General features: G+C 34.3%; 1 protein-coding gene across 1 annotated transcript in view; it reads left to right on the top strand.

Moving 5' to 3' along the window:
* The window catches only part of RECK (reversion inducing cysteine rich protein with kazal motifs), an 84,000-nt gene that overhangs the window by 49,447 nt on the left and 19,879 nt on the right, over positions 1-14,674 (top strand). The window contains exons 10-16 of the mRNA XM_074201669.1: positions 758-937; positions 2,091-2,303; positions 2,691-2,827; positions 7,506-7,646; positions 11,161-11,349; positions 11,776-11,898; positions 13,421-13,592. Coding sequence (XP_074057770.1) covers positions 758-937; positions 2,091-2,303; positions 2,691-2,827; positions 7,506-7,646; positions 11,161-11,349; positions 11,776-11,898; positions 13,421-13,592 — 1,155 coding nt within the window. The remainder of the gene's footprint in view (positions 1-757; positions 938-2,090; positions 2,304-2,690; positions 2,828-7,505; positions 7,647-11,160; positions 11,350-11,775; positions 11,899-13,420; positions 13,593-14,674) is intronic.

Raw genomic sequence — 14,674 nt, forward strand, 5'->3', positions numbered from 1 at the left:
AATTAGACTTGTAATGTCACTGATATGGGGAAGTCTAGTGTGGGCCTGAGAAGCAGGACTTGAATTGAGGTTCTCCTGGTTCTCCTATTGAATTGGTGGTGCTCCCCCCAACCCTAGTCAAACAGAATTAATCAGACACCTGGAATCAGAATCTGATAGACCTGTCAGCTCACAGTTTCCTAAGGGACTCTGTGTCACCTAGGATACAGCTGTCATGATCTGCCCGTGAAAGCCAAGGCCCTGAGGAAGCCCATTTTCTGATTATAGTGTGTATTAGATTTATTCTTGGCAGGTCAGCCATTCTCAAACAAGAGCTTAGAACTTTACTGCTTCTCTCAACTACAGTTAAGACTATTGTTCTGAGAGTATTTTCTTCCATTATATTATGAAAATTTCATCCTAGGGTTTTGGTTTTAGAGAGAAGTCATTCTTGGACCATGATTTCACTAGTGTAGGAAACTTCAGGGGAGCAACATCCTATAATAATGCAAATTGGCACATTTTTTGCAACAGATTCTTAGAGCTACTTGGGCCACAGGGTCACACAACTACTATATGTCGGGGGTAGGCCTGAAAGCTAACTCTTCTGGACTCCAAGACCAGTTAGCTCTTTATCCATTACATCACACTCCCTCCTTTTATTTCTGTGTTCTATGATATGTGACAAGCTTTTTGAAATGACATTTATGAACCTTTTATAACACATTTTAAATATTTATCCAACTCTTCTAATTAGCCAAATATAAATTTGTTTCAGAGAACTCTGCACTAAGCTTTATAGCATGAGCTGGGGAAATACACAGAGCTGGCAAGAATTTGATCGATTCTGTGAATATAATCCTGTAGAAGTTTCCATGCTGACCTGTTTAGCAGACGTCCGAGAACCTTGTCAGTTGGGCTGTAGAAACCTTTCTTACTGCACTAATTTTAACAACAGGTAGGAAAGAAGGTTGTAGTTTTTTAAGGAATTCTCAAATTTTCAATGAAAATATACTTTTGGTACAAATTTGTTTTGTTGGTAGAATGAGCTAAAAAAAATACCTTTAGCCTGGCTGAATTCTTATTTGGTCATAAAATACTCCTTTTGATTTCCTCTTAAGACTGAAATGGTAAATCAAAATGGTAAAGGGTTCAAAATGATAAATCAGTTTTCAATTAGGAAATATAAGTAAAATTTCTAAAACATAGAAAATGCATCATCAAGATATTAAAAAGATTTAACACTGAGAATTTAAATGTAATATGACATGATTGTGCATGTGCAACCTATACCAGATTACTTGCTGCTATCTTGAGGAGGGAAAAATTTTCCAAGAATGAATGTTTAAAGTTATTTTATATGTAATTGGGAAAAAATTAAAATATTAAGATTTAAAAAAAATAAAATGAGGAAACTGAAAAAAAAATATTATGATACAGTCATTTGTTCCAAGCTGTAAACCATGACATTTTTTGTAACAAGTTTTTGAATCCATATGTAAATCTATAAATAAGCAATCATTCCTTTTTAGGCAGAATTAACATTGTCTCACACATTACTGTTTTCATCTATGTATAGTTGTGATTAATGATGTTATAATTTCATTTTAAAATGATACTGAATTTATAGGAATTTTTTGTCATGTATTTTCTCAGTTGATAAATCAGTATATTTTAATTTTATTTACTTTAGGATGACACATTTTGTACTCTTAAAATTACTTGGAGTAAGTGTAGTCTACTATTTTTATAGCTGGTATTGTGCCCCAGGTCACTCAGCTAGAAGTTATCAAGTGTCTGGGTTGGTTTTGAACTCAGGTCCTCCTTACTGCAGGACCTGACTCCTTTGTAAGGTCCTAGAAATTATTTTGTGAACTTTTTAAAAAAATTGGATCATGTCATGTCAACTAAGGAATATTTTAGTAAGTTGAAGTTAAAGTTTCATATTATTTGGTTTGATTTTTCTTTTGGGGAGTTCAAGTGATTTTCCATTGACTTAAAATTCACTTTTCAGTGTTGCAAGGTATACTTGCACTGATATTGCTGTAATGTGCCATGACCTTTGGTTGGAAAGAACACCACTGTCACCACATGTGACTTTTTCATTTCAGACCAACAGAGCTTTTCAGGAGCTGTAATGCTCAGTCAGACCAAGGGGCCATGAATGACATGAAGCTATGGGAAAAAGGAAGCATAAAAATGCCATTTATAAACATACCTGTTCTGGACATTAAAAAATGTCAACCTGAAATGTGGAAAGCAATTGCCTGCTCCTTGCAGATTAAACCTTGTCATAGTAAATCCAGAGGAAGCATTATTTGCAAGTAAGTCTTTTTAAATAATATTAACATTACAGTTTGGGATCATAGTGTTAATTATTTAAATAATTATGACTATAGTAAAAACTTAACTTCCACTAAAGCACTTTAAGGATCCATGATTTCATCTTTAGAGAAATTCCTTCCCTGACATAGATTGCAACTCTTCTGAGCTTTAATGATTTTTGTGAGTGACTGCATTGAAAAATATACTTTGCAGGGGCATCCTTTTCATATTAAACTTCTCCAAACTGTGGATGATAGTGATATCATTTGATGGTAATAGTTCAGACAGCCAGTCCTTTAGACATTCACCCTCATGGAGCTGCACCTTAAGACATATTGAGGTAGATGTAAATACTATGATTTTGTGCATCGTGTTTTTCTCTTCAGGTCTGATTGTATAGAGATTCTTAAGAAATGTGGAGATCAAAATAAGTTTCCTGAAGACCATACAGCTGAAAGCATTTGTGAGCTTCTATCTCCTACAGATGACTTGGAGAACTGTATACCTTTAGATACATATCTTAGTAAGTAACATTTCTATATGAGAATTCAAATATGCTTTATTTGTTTATTTCTGGTGATATTTATTTTTAGCAAGCCTCCTTTATGTGACACAAAATAATTTCACGAAAAAATCCTGATTATAAATTCTAATTTGTTGTTCTTAGTATTTTAGGCATGCCATTACTACCAATATAATCAGAAAGAAATATCGTGTGTTTCTCTTTTAGTATTAGATTTCTTGGTTTGATTCTTGGTAGATCAGGATAAAAGTAAGAATCCCTTGTCTAAGAGAAATTATATATTCTCTAGGCAAGGCATCTTGGCCATAGATTTCTATTAATGACTCCTGTTGTCTTAATAGCTTTTGTTATTAAATTAGAGATTTGTTATACCATAACAATATTTTGGATCCCTAATATAATTCAATCATACTTTGAAGAAATGAAAACTTTTAAAATCAAATTTAAAAAAATTAATAAAATACCAAACATAAAGGTGCAACAAACTTCAAACAACCTCAATATCTGAAAATTCAGATTTTCAGACAAATTAGTCTTCCTTCACACTTTTTCCCCCTTTCATGCATTTGACATTAGAAACAAATTGGAATAGTTGATTGTTGACCTATCTAGGCTTGCCTATTACCAGTTTTGTCATTCATGCATACCTTCTCCCTATGATCAGGACAGGCTTTGAACATTTCTGCCTGCCAGAATCCCCCTTCCTTCCCAGTTCATTTCAAGTGTGATTTCTTCTATGAAATCTTTCCTGATTTTCTCAGTTATGAGTGTTCTGTTCATCATATTTTCTAATGGAACTTTGGCTACAGTTCTACTTTGTTCTGATGATATTTTACATAACTTAAAATTATATTTATATACATTTTATATTTCAGGAACTATATTATTTTATAAACTGTAAGTCTCCAGTATCTTGCATAGTGCCTTAGATGTGAAGTGAGTTGCTTGATGAAATAAATAAACTTTTTATTTCCTTCACATTTTAGTTCCTTCACAAAAGAATTATTTATTTTTAAGTGGTTAACAGTAATCATTAAAACATGATTTCGTACACTAAAATTAAACTTACATTTTTTTCTAGACACATGTTCATTACACAAAGTAGTCCTATAATACTACAGGCTTTAAATAACTATTTACGTAAAGCTGCTATAAAAAGAAAAAACAAGGGGGGGAAAGTAGTATCTTACCACTTAGCTTAGAGAAATCAATTTTTTGTTATAGTCACAGATAAATATACAGACAATTCTTTTTATGTAAATTCACATTGCAAATTTAACTTTGTGAAGAATTCTGAAAAAAATCCACAATCCAAAAAACCTATGCTAACTGTACCATATTGTAAAGTTCCACTCCTCCCCCTCTGCTCAGTAGTACCTATTCTCACAATCTTCCTACCTCACCCCACCAAAAAAAGAAAACAACAACAAAGATCTCAGTGAAAGCAGAACAGACATGTCAAAAGAATGCCACCATTGCCAGGTGCCATCCAGCACCTAGAGAGGAGACTTTTTCCATGCTCTGCCTACCTGCCTATATGTCCACCTCATGTGTCTGACTGACTTGTGCTTGGTATATTCCTCCCTGCCTTTAGGCCAGTCAGGCCGCCCCATGTGAATGGCCCTGGCCCCAATGTGTTCCTCTTCTTGCTGTCTTCTGTGTCCCCAGCCCCAACATGTCCTTGAATCATGAGTCTCCATGGGCAGGTAACCCTCTTCCTTCCTTTCTTACCTCCCTCTCTTCCCCAGGTCTGCTGGCACACTTACATTATATAAAAATTGCTTTACCTAGAGGTTTGTTTATTATAAAGCAAGAACTATTTGTATAAAATAAACTATTGAAAATCTTTAGTTCTGCCTTTTGATTTAGTGTGTATCACGAGTATCAGAATATTATTAAGTAGATCAAAATTAAATTCCTTTCAAAAAGTTAACTTTTCATTATTAATAAATATTTCTTTTTTTTGTAGTTTTTTTTTTTCAAGGCAATGGGGTTAAGTGGCTTGCCCAAGGCCACACAACTAGGTAATTATTAAGTTTCTGAGGCCGGATTTGAACTCAGGTACTCCTGACTCCAAGGCCAGTGCTCTATCCACTGCACCACCTAGCTGCCCCTTAATAAATATTTCTTAACTGGAAACATCTTGTTCTGAACCCTCACAATTTGAATGATCCTAGCAACTAAAATCTTAGGTTTCTACATTTGGTATTCACTAATTCTCTGCAGATACCCAAAACCCTCTCTGTCTATAATACCATTATTTTTAAATATAACTAGGGCTGACAGGGGAAGTAACTGCTGTGAAAAACTTTTGATTTTTTCAAAATGAACATGTACTGAATTTAGGGATGAGGGAAGGTATTCCTTTGAGCTCCTAAATTCTATGAGGAATACTGTACTGAAGAATGAATTTATTACATATGAATTTTAGAATTACATTGAGTACATTGCAATCAAAGGACCTTAAACTTTGTGTGTGTGTGTGTGTGTGTGTGTGTTTGTGTGTGTGTTTATGTGTAATGTAATTTATATGGAAAATTGCTAGACTGAAATTAAAATTTGACAGAGAAGCAGAAACAATCTCTTTAGATAAGATACATATGTTTGTATTTTATGTATGTGGAAGTTTTGATTTGATTGAGTCTATCATCCCATCTCACATAAAGTCACCAACCAAACACTGTCTCCAGTATTTTTAACATTTGAGTGTGTTTTTCTTAAATCATTCAGTCGAAAGCATTAAACTAATGAACACTTTGTGAGTTTGACTGGTTCAGAAACCATCATCAGTCACAAATCAGGGCATTGCTTTGGAGTTCCCCTCTTAGAGACTTTAGTTTACTGCCTTTGACTAAAGGATTCGATAAAGACCTTCTCAACTGTTAAAGATACCAGAAGCAGAGTGTTTTGTTAGTGACTTTAAGTGAAGAGGGTTAATTATATGAATAGCAGTTAACCCTCACCCTTATAGACTGTGATGGGTAAGAGTTGTATGGCCTGTCTGTACTTAGAGCCAGGAAGATTTGGATTCATGCCTTCTCCTGATGCCTTGGCCATATGACTGTGTTTCTCTCTCTCTCTCTCTCTCTCTCTCTCTCTCAGAATCCATTGCCTCTGGGATAAGATAACAATCACTAGGTCTACAGTCTGGCTTCTCTTCATTCCACATATTCCCCATCATGAATGTCATTTGCCTTCTCCAAACTCTCACGAATGTCATTTGCCTTCTCCAAACTCTCCGAATTTGCACAAAGTGCCCTTATGCTCAAAAGTATATCACCCCTTCACTTCTGCTTCCTAGAATCCTTACCTTCCTTTAGCTGCCACCTTCTTGTTAATGTTCCTTCCTTAAATTGCCTTTTATTTCTTAGTGTAGTTTCTTCAGTGTATCCCTAATGGAATATGAGCATCTTGATATAAGCGATGCTTATTTTTGACTTTGAATTCCTGTGGCCTGGCACCATAATCTACCATATTTTTATTTGAGCCAGACCTTCACTTAATTAAAAAATCCCCTTAACCTACTCTGAAATTTATAACTTTAGAGGATTGACGAAGTGTTTTGCCAGTCTATGATAGAGGCAGAATTTGAACCCAGGTCTTTGGACCCAGGCTCTCTAACCAGTCTAAAAGTGATCAAAGTAAGTAGGAATCAAAAAGACAAATAAAGTGATTGGTTCCCCACCCACCCAAACATTTAAAAAAAATCAGTCAGTGAACATAAATATGTGCATTTAAAATGCAATTAATGTTTAAATTAGTTTTGCACACAGTAAGAAGTTTAATAAATGACTATTGAATTGAATTGATTATGGCACTGGACTCTGAGTCAACATGATTAAACATGTTTCAGAAAAACAAGACATGGAATTAGTGAAAGGAGTAGTACTTAGCTTGTGAGCACATGGTAGGAAGGCTAGCTGCTGTTGGCTCCCCTTTCTAAGAGGATGTCTCTAGGGTGTCTAGAGAAGGTGACACAAAGTTTGCATCTTTGATCACCTATTCCCTGGTGCATTTCTATTGATGACCATGAAAGAAAAAAAATCAAATATATAAAACCAGATAGGCAAAATCCAGATACAGACTAGTAAATTGATCTATCCATTTAGAGGCTAAATACTGTGAAAGGGGTTTTTGTAATTGTAAATTATTTGAATTTCACATGAATGTTCTGTATATACTATATTTCAACAGCCTAATTGCCACTTTAGCATACTGAGTACAATTCAACAAACATTTATTAAGTACCTATGGTTAACACATAATACACAAATTGTGTATTGTACTATAAGATGCTATGCTTTGATAAGCACCTTAGAGAGGTACAAAACAAATTCTCTTTGATGTCCAAAAGAAATAAGAAGGAACCATCAAGAGGGGATTAGCTTCCTGGGGAAGGTAGCATTTGAACTGAACTTAAAATTATAGGCCCAGTAGGGGGCAAGACACATTAGCATCTGCTGCATCACCAAACTTTATCATCTAACTTATATTGAATAAGGGACATGGTAGAATGACATTAGTCTTTTGCAAGCCAAAGTCACTAATGAACTAAAAAGTCAAGCCAAGTGCTCTATTATACTTATTACCTTATTTTTTTATTTAAAATAGCACTCAAAATTCATAGGGCTCCATTATTCTTCTAAGTCATTTAAACTATCTGCTATTGACTTTTCAGGGCCAAGTTCCTTAGACAGCATTGTAGAAGATGTTACTCATCCCTGTAACCCAAATCCTTGTCCTGCTAATGAATTATGTGAGGTGAATAGAAAAGGATGCCAGTCTGGTGATCCATGTCTTCCTTATTTTTGTGTTCAAGGTAAGTACTATATGTTTATTCTTCAGATTTTATATTTTAAACTAAATCATAGATGACAGGACTTCCTTCGAAAAGCTTTTTTAAATATACTTTCCTTGAAATTTGCTTTCCCTCTCTTATATTCTTAATATCTCTTTGTTATTCTATCTCTGAAGTTCTTTTTTTAAAGTCTAAATGATAAAATGACTAATATGGAAATGTTTTATATGATTACACTTTGTATAACATATCTGATTGCTTACTGTCTCAGGGAGGGAGGGAGGGAAATAGAATTTGGAACTCAAAACTTTTAAAAGTTGTTTTAACATGTAATTGAGGGTAAATAAAATATATATTCTTAAAAATCTGAGTGATCATATCATCAACATAATCTGTTCTCTTCATAAAATCAGTATTGAATAAAATAATACAAAACCTGCTCAGTAGAATTTTTTCCAGCTAATATTTCTTTGACTGCTTTAAGACTATTTGTTTATTGCACTGTTTTCTTCATTTTGTCCATTTCCTTTCTTTAAAAAAAATTTCTTCCCACTTATATCTTTTTCTCTGCTATGTTAGTATAATCATCTGCAAAATAAATAAAGTGGATCTCCAGAAGTAGCATCATTAAACCAGGAATGAAATCCTTTTCTTAATTATGTCTGAAAGGATAATCCTAAGGAGACAGTGTAGTTTCATATAAAGAGCACAGGACTAGAATCACAGGACCTATGTTCAGATCCCACCTGTATTTCTCCCTGAGTAACTTTGAAACAAATCCTAGTTTCCTTGAACATAAAGTGATGATGTTAGACTTACTTATTTCAAATAAGCTTTCTAGCTTGATATCCAATACAAGATCTGATTCAGTAAAAAAGGTCAACAGATTTGGAGTCGGAGAATTGGGTTCATATATCCCCTCTGTCACTTACTGTGCAACTTTACCTGTGTGACCTAGGAAAGTCATCTAATCTTGCTGGGATTCATTTTCCTTATCTGTAAAATGAGTTGGACTAAATGGTCTGTAAAGTCCCTTGTAATTCTAAAACTATAATCCTGTGATTAATTTATATACACTAGATAAGCTATGGAATCATGATAAAACTATTCAAGATTATGAATTAGTAGACATTTTTATTTTATATTATTTTCTAAACTTCAGGGAAGCACAGGTCTTTTAGGGGTGAATCTGTTTTCAGAATTCTTTTGACTCATACATCTAATTTAATTGAAAAGTTTATTTTTTGAAAACCAAGAAAGCCACTTTGAGATAGGAAAGTGTGTATATTTATATGCATATGCACATAGACATGTATAGACCTGAGAACTTTTCATTATTCTTAATCCTACCCAAATATTTGCACTCATTAAATAATTTTAAGTTCTATTACTAAATATTTTTCCATGCTTGCTTTTCAAATATTTGAAATTTGTAGACAGTTCTTTATGTAAAAATTCATTGAAATTTCAGCTTTATATTAAAAAGGTCAAAAAAATCCACATTGCAAAAAAAACACCCATGTTAAATTTACTATACAGTATTCTGCTCTCTCTCTGTTCTTGCCCCTCAGTTTGTCACTCTGCAGCCTCCCACAGCCCCTGCCAAAAAATAATCTTAAATCCTCCAAGTGAAATTAGAATGAATTGTGTAGAGAAACTGTGTACTTCCACTGAATTGGGGGTTTGGTTTGTGACCTCCAGTAACAAGAGAAGCACCTCCTGTCCATATGTCTGTGTTCTGTCTGGGTACCGTATCTGTCCTTGGTTCCAGCATGTTTCCTGTTCTCTTCTGTGTCCATGTCAAGCTTTCCCATGTCTGCCCCACAAAGGTTTTTCCTCTTGGTTCTGAACAGACTTCCACATGACTAGTCCTGGCCCCTGTGTGTTCCTTCTCCCATTCTCCCTTTTCTGCCCTTGGCTCCCACAAGGCCTTGAACTGTGTACTAGTCCCCTCCCTCCACAGGCAAGTGGCCCCCTTTAGGCAAATTCACAGTACATAAAAATCACTTTTTATAGAGGTCTGTTGAACAGTCTACTTACGTAAAGTGTCAGTAGTACTTTTAAATCTTTGAATCTTCCCCCAAAATGTAGAGAATATGTATGTTTGCACAGGGTTAGAACTAAACTACAGTAATTTTTTTAATAACTCTTAGCTGTTACCTAGTAATATGCAGTTTATCTTAAGGGGGCCTACATAATTCTACTCCTAGCCTTATACCCCAAAGAAGTCAAAGATAGAAACAAACCTCTATTATGTACCCCAAATTCTAATATATACCAATGCTGTCATGACTATTGAATCATTCTTTGTGGCAGCTAATAACTAGAAACAAAATAGATAACATATCAATTGAGGAATGGTTCCCCCCCAAAACATAGTATATTAGTTTCTTGGAATAATATTATACAGTATAAAATAGAAAATATGGAGAATTTATAGATTTATAGAAAGACTTGCATGAATTGATACAGAGCAAAATAAGCTCAGCTTCTTCATGTTCAAAATGAGGGCATTGGACTCTAGCTGGCCTCTAAGATCCCTTTGAATCTCTGACCCTTTGTTCCTGAGCAGAACCCACAGAATGATATACACATGACTCTCAAAAGTCAATAGTTCAGGTGCAGCTAGGTGATGCAGTGAATAGAGCACTGGCCCTGGAGTCCGGAGTATCTGAGTTCAAATTTGACCTCAGACACTTAATAATTACCTAGCTGTGTGACCTTGGGCAAGTCATTTAACCCCATTGCCTTGCAAAAACCTAAAAAAAAATTGGGGGCAGCTAGGTGGCATAGTGGATAAAGCACCAGCCTTGGAGTTAGGAGTGCCTGGGTTCAAATCCGGTCTCAGACACTTAATAATTACCTAGCTGTGTAGCCTTGGGCAAGCCACAAAACCCCATTTGCCTTGCAAAAACAAAAAAAAATTTTAAGTCAATTGTTCAAAAGTCAGTCTAAGTAATTTAAAAGCTATTGAAGATAGTCGAGTCAGAGAGACATGAAATACTGTTATTTTTTTATTTTTTATTATTTAAGACAGTGGGGTTTTTAAGTGATTTGCCCAAGGTTACACAGCTAAGCAATTATTAAGTGTCTGAGGCTGGATTTGAACTCAGGTCCTCCCAACTCCAGCGCTCTATCCACTGTGCCACCTAACTGCCCCCATGAAGTACTGTTATAACAAAATGCTGAATAGCTACTCAGTCATTATAATCTGATATTTTTGCTTAATGGATATTCTTTGTCACAAAAGAGAGTTCAGTTGCAGGGTTGGGGAAGTAGAACATATTTTCCCCCAGAAATAACTACAATGTAAATACAGAATATATCAATAAAATATATTAAGATTAAATTAATTTGAGTGGAATAGAAGAGACATTCTTGACTAAGGACATTAAAGCAAATATCCTAGGCCAAAAAAATTGTGAATATTCCTTATAATCCATATAGAATATAAAAGATCTATTTTGGATAAATGTTTTACTCATCATAGAACAGTCACTCCTTTTTTTTAATTAGTTAATTTTTCTTTGCATAGGTTGCAAATTAGGAGAAGCTTCAGATTTCATTGTCCGACAAGGAACACTTATCCAGGTACCATCATCTTCAGGAGAAGTTGGTTGTTATAAAATTTGTACTTGTGGACAAAGTGGACTTTTAGAAAACTGTATGGAAATGCATTGTGTAGACCTGCAGAAGTCTTGTATTGTTGGAGGGAAAAGAAAAAGTGAGTGTTATATGTGTTTCGTAATTACAAAGACTTAGGCTAGATTAAAAATAAGTCAAATGAAAAGGTTTTTTAATTGATATGGTAGTGAATGAAATCTGTACCTGACAGTGTCCCAGAAGAGATTATAGCTATTCTGTAAACCAACTATTTCATATTCTGTTCTTTTCCCAAATCAAATATAATGATGTCCTATTTGGCAGAAGTTATAAGGAAAATGAATTTTAAACATTAAGTTTTTGGGTGCTGAGGCACCGTGGGCCTGCAGAATAGAACCAATTTAACTTCATATGAACAATAAAAAATAGCATTTGAGCATTTGAGAACTTCCATTTAATTCTATATTTTGAAACAGTATTATATATTTCTTAAACATATGACATGTTTCTGCATTTATGATTCCACATTTTCATTCTTTTCTCTAAGGCCATGGAACATCTTTTAACATAGACTGCAATGTCTGTTCTTGTTTTGCTGGCAACTTGATATGCTCTACCCGCTTATGCCTAAATGAACACAGCTCAGAAGATGATCGCCACACATTTACAGGTAATCATTTCAAATCACAAGAAACACTAATCCTTCAGATATTTTTGGAAAGGGTTGTTTTTTCTCCCTTATGGAAGTTACTCCTGAAATTTTGGTGATCAGGTAATGAATATTAGTCATTTTAAAATATCAGATAATATTAAAAACATTTGACTAATGAATGTGAGGACAAATAAATATAGGAAAAGAAATGGAATCTAAGCTACTTAACTTAGTTAAATGTCTGTTTCTTCATTTATAAAGTGATGTAGTTGTGTTCTCTCAGACTTCTTTTACTCTATAAATTTCCAGGAGACATGGTAGAGGTACATAAATGATTGAACTAATTTTAGTTAAGTCACACCAGTGTCCTTAGTTGAGGAACTACTAATATGTGATCACTAAAGGGCTAATCATTAATCAAGCTACTTTAGTGGCCTTTGTGCTTGAAATTTTTTTCAACCCCTGAAGACCATTATGCAGATTCACTAAACAAGGAAGATTTTCATCCATTATCAACAACCTAAGTAAGCATGGGGTGTTTGACTCCACATGGGTTTTGTTGGTAAAGATACTGGAGTGACTTGTATTTCCTTCTCCAGCTCATCTTATAGAGAAGGAAACTGAGACAAACAGGGTTAAGTAACTTGCTTAGAATCACACAGCCAGTAAGTTTTTGAGACTAGGTCCGGGCCGGTACTCTATTCACTGTGCTCTGCCCCAAAAGACAAGTAGGGAACCTAATTTGCAGTTTTTCTTTCTTCCCTAGAGGTGGCAGCAGAGATAAGCCAAGATTCTAGAATGCCTTGCCTTTGCCTAATTTCAAAATCAGTATAGTCACCGTGTTTCACATTCCTCGACTTTACTCATCTCATTGCCACTTAAGCTGTGGGCAGACCAATTCCCAAGAACTCTACTCTGCTTTATATCACTATTTATGACCTCAGTGTCCTCATCCAGAGAAAAGAGGGGTAAACCAAATAATCTCTAAAGGTCTAAAAATTTGATTCATCTCAAGTGGTACTGTGTTTTAGAGAGAACATAAAGCAAAGAGGATTATATAAGCTCCTTGAGAAGAAATTATTATTGCTAATATTGCTAAAAGCATTAGTAGTAAAATGGAGTCTATTCAAATCTTCAAGTGTCAAGTCTAAGATTTTAAACACCTTTCAGTCCACATGAAGAACCAGGAAATTTCACATTAGCCAAAGCTTTGTCATTATACTGAGGAAATTCAATAGCAGCACTATGTCCCCAGCCCCCCAAAAAAAGGAACTAGAAAAAAGGAGGATAAAAGGGAGAAGCAGCTGTTGAAAATCTTGAAGAAGGAATGCTAACTAATTCTCCATCTCCATCCCAGCCAGTAGCAAGTGTTGCCTGCTCTTTTGTTAGCTCCAACCTTAACTGTCATTATGATGGTTATTTTAAAATGGGGACAAACAAGGATTTTTGAAAGGGAGAATATTTTCCAGAATTTTCTAAATCACAGCATTTGTGAAAAATATGCAAGTAAATGTGATGCATGTAATCTTATTGTTTTCAGGTCTTCCATGTAACTGTGCAGATCAGTTTGTCCCTGTGTGTGGACAGAATGGACGTACTTATCCAAGTGCATGCATTGCACGATGTGTCGGTCTTCAGGACCATCAGTTTGAATTTGGATCATGTGTCTCTAAGGATCCATGTAATCCTAATCCCTGTCAAAAATCTCAAAGGTACTTCCTAAACTTCATGTTATGTTTTTCAGACAATTGCTCTTAATAAGTAGCACATTATACAGTGAAACTTTATTGTTCCAAGACTTCATTTTTAGGAAAGAGAATTAAGAAGTTTGTGGAGAAACATGCTGATACATGTTCTTTGACCCATCCAATCTGGGAAAGTGTAATTTAAGCAGGATTTAATGATTTTTATATTCAATAGACAAAAGTCATTTATTCATTTTGACCATTCTAGAGTTTGGTTTCCTTTGAGACACCTGGGATTTGAATTCTTGTTAGTTCACTGAAACTCCTAAGAGTCTTCATTAGATCTTATCACAATAATACTATTGGTTTCTTATCAAGATTTAGAATTTAAACAATTATATATCAATCGTGAAAGGTTTTTTCCTATTTATTGTCAGACTTTTTCATATATTAAAAGGTGACAGAGAATTGACCAGTCATTTGAAAAATAATACCTTAACTCTGAACCAGAAAAACATTATAAAGAAAAAAATCAAATTGTTTGACAAACCTTCCCTATCCATATACTATCCCCAACTCTCTTTCTATACTTTCCCCTAATTACAGTCTAGACTTTGTTTAAATTTTCATATTAAATTCCTGACAAACATCCCTCCCTATTGTTAATCAATGTAAGCAGTACTAAGTACTTTTCTTTGTAATAATTTTGAAATCATTCTTTAGATTCTCTGGAACTAAACTATTAACTCACACTACTATAATTTACAAATCCAAATTATATCACAAAAAATTACTGTTTATAAGGCAGTTTGTGGGTTTTTAGATAAATAATGATTAAATTAACTTAGGTAATTTTTCCTTAAAATTTAAATTTTGAGATTCCATTTTTTCATTTTTTGAATTTAAATTTTCCTATAATATATAATGCTTATTGCCAGAACACTGGCCATCATGTGATGAGTTATTTTGATCATAACAAAAATTGAATTCACTGATTCAATAAATATTTAAGAAATGCCAGCTTGTACCAGGACTTAGGAATATAAATACAGAAATGAAAATAGCCTCTGCCCTCAAAGAGATTGCCTTCTATTTGTGAGAAGCAATAT

This window comes from Macrotis lagotis, chromosome X (assembly GCF_037893015.1).
Source record: "Macrotis lagotis isolate mMagLag1 chromosome X, bilby.v1.9.chrom.fasta, whole genome shotgun sequence".
NCBI lineage: Eukaryota > Metazoa > Chordata > Mammalia > Peramelemorphia > Peramelidae > Macrotis > Macrotis lagotis.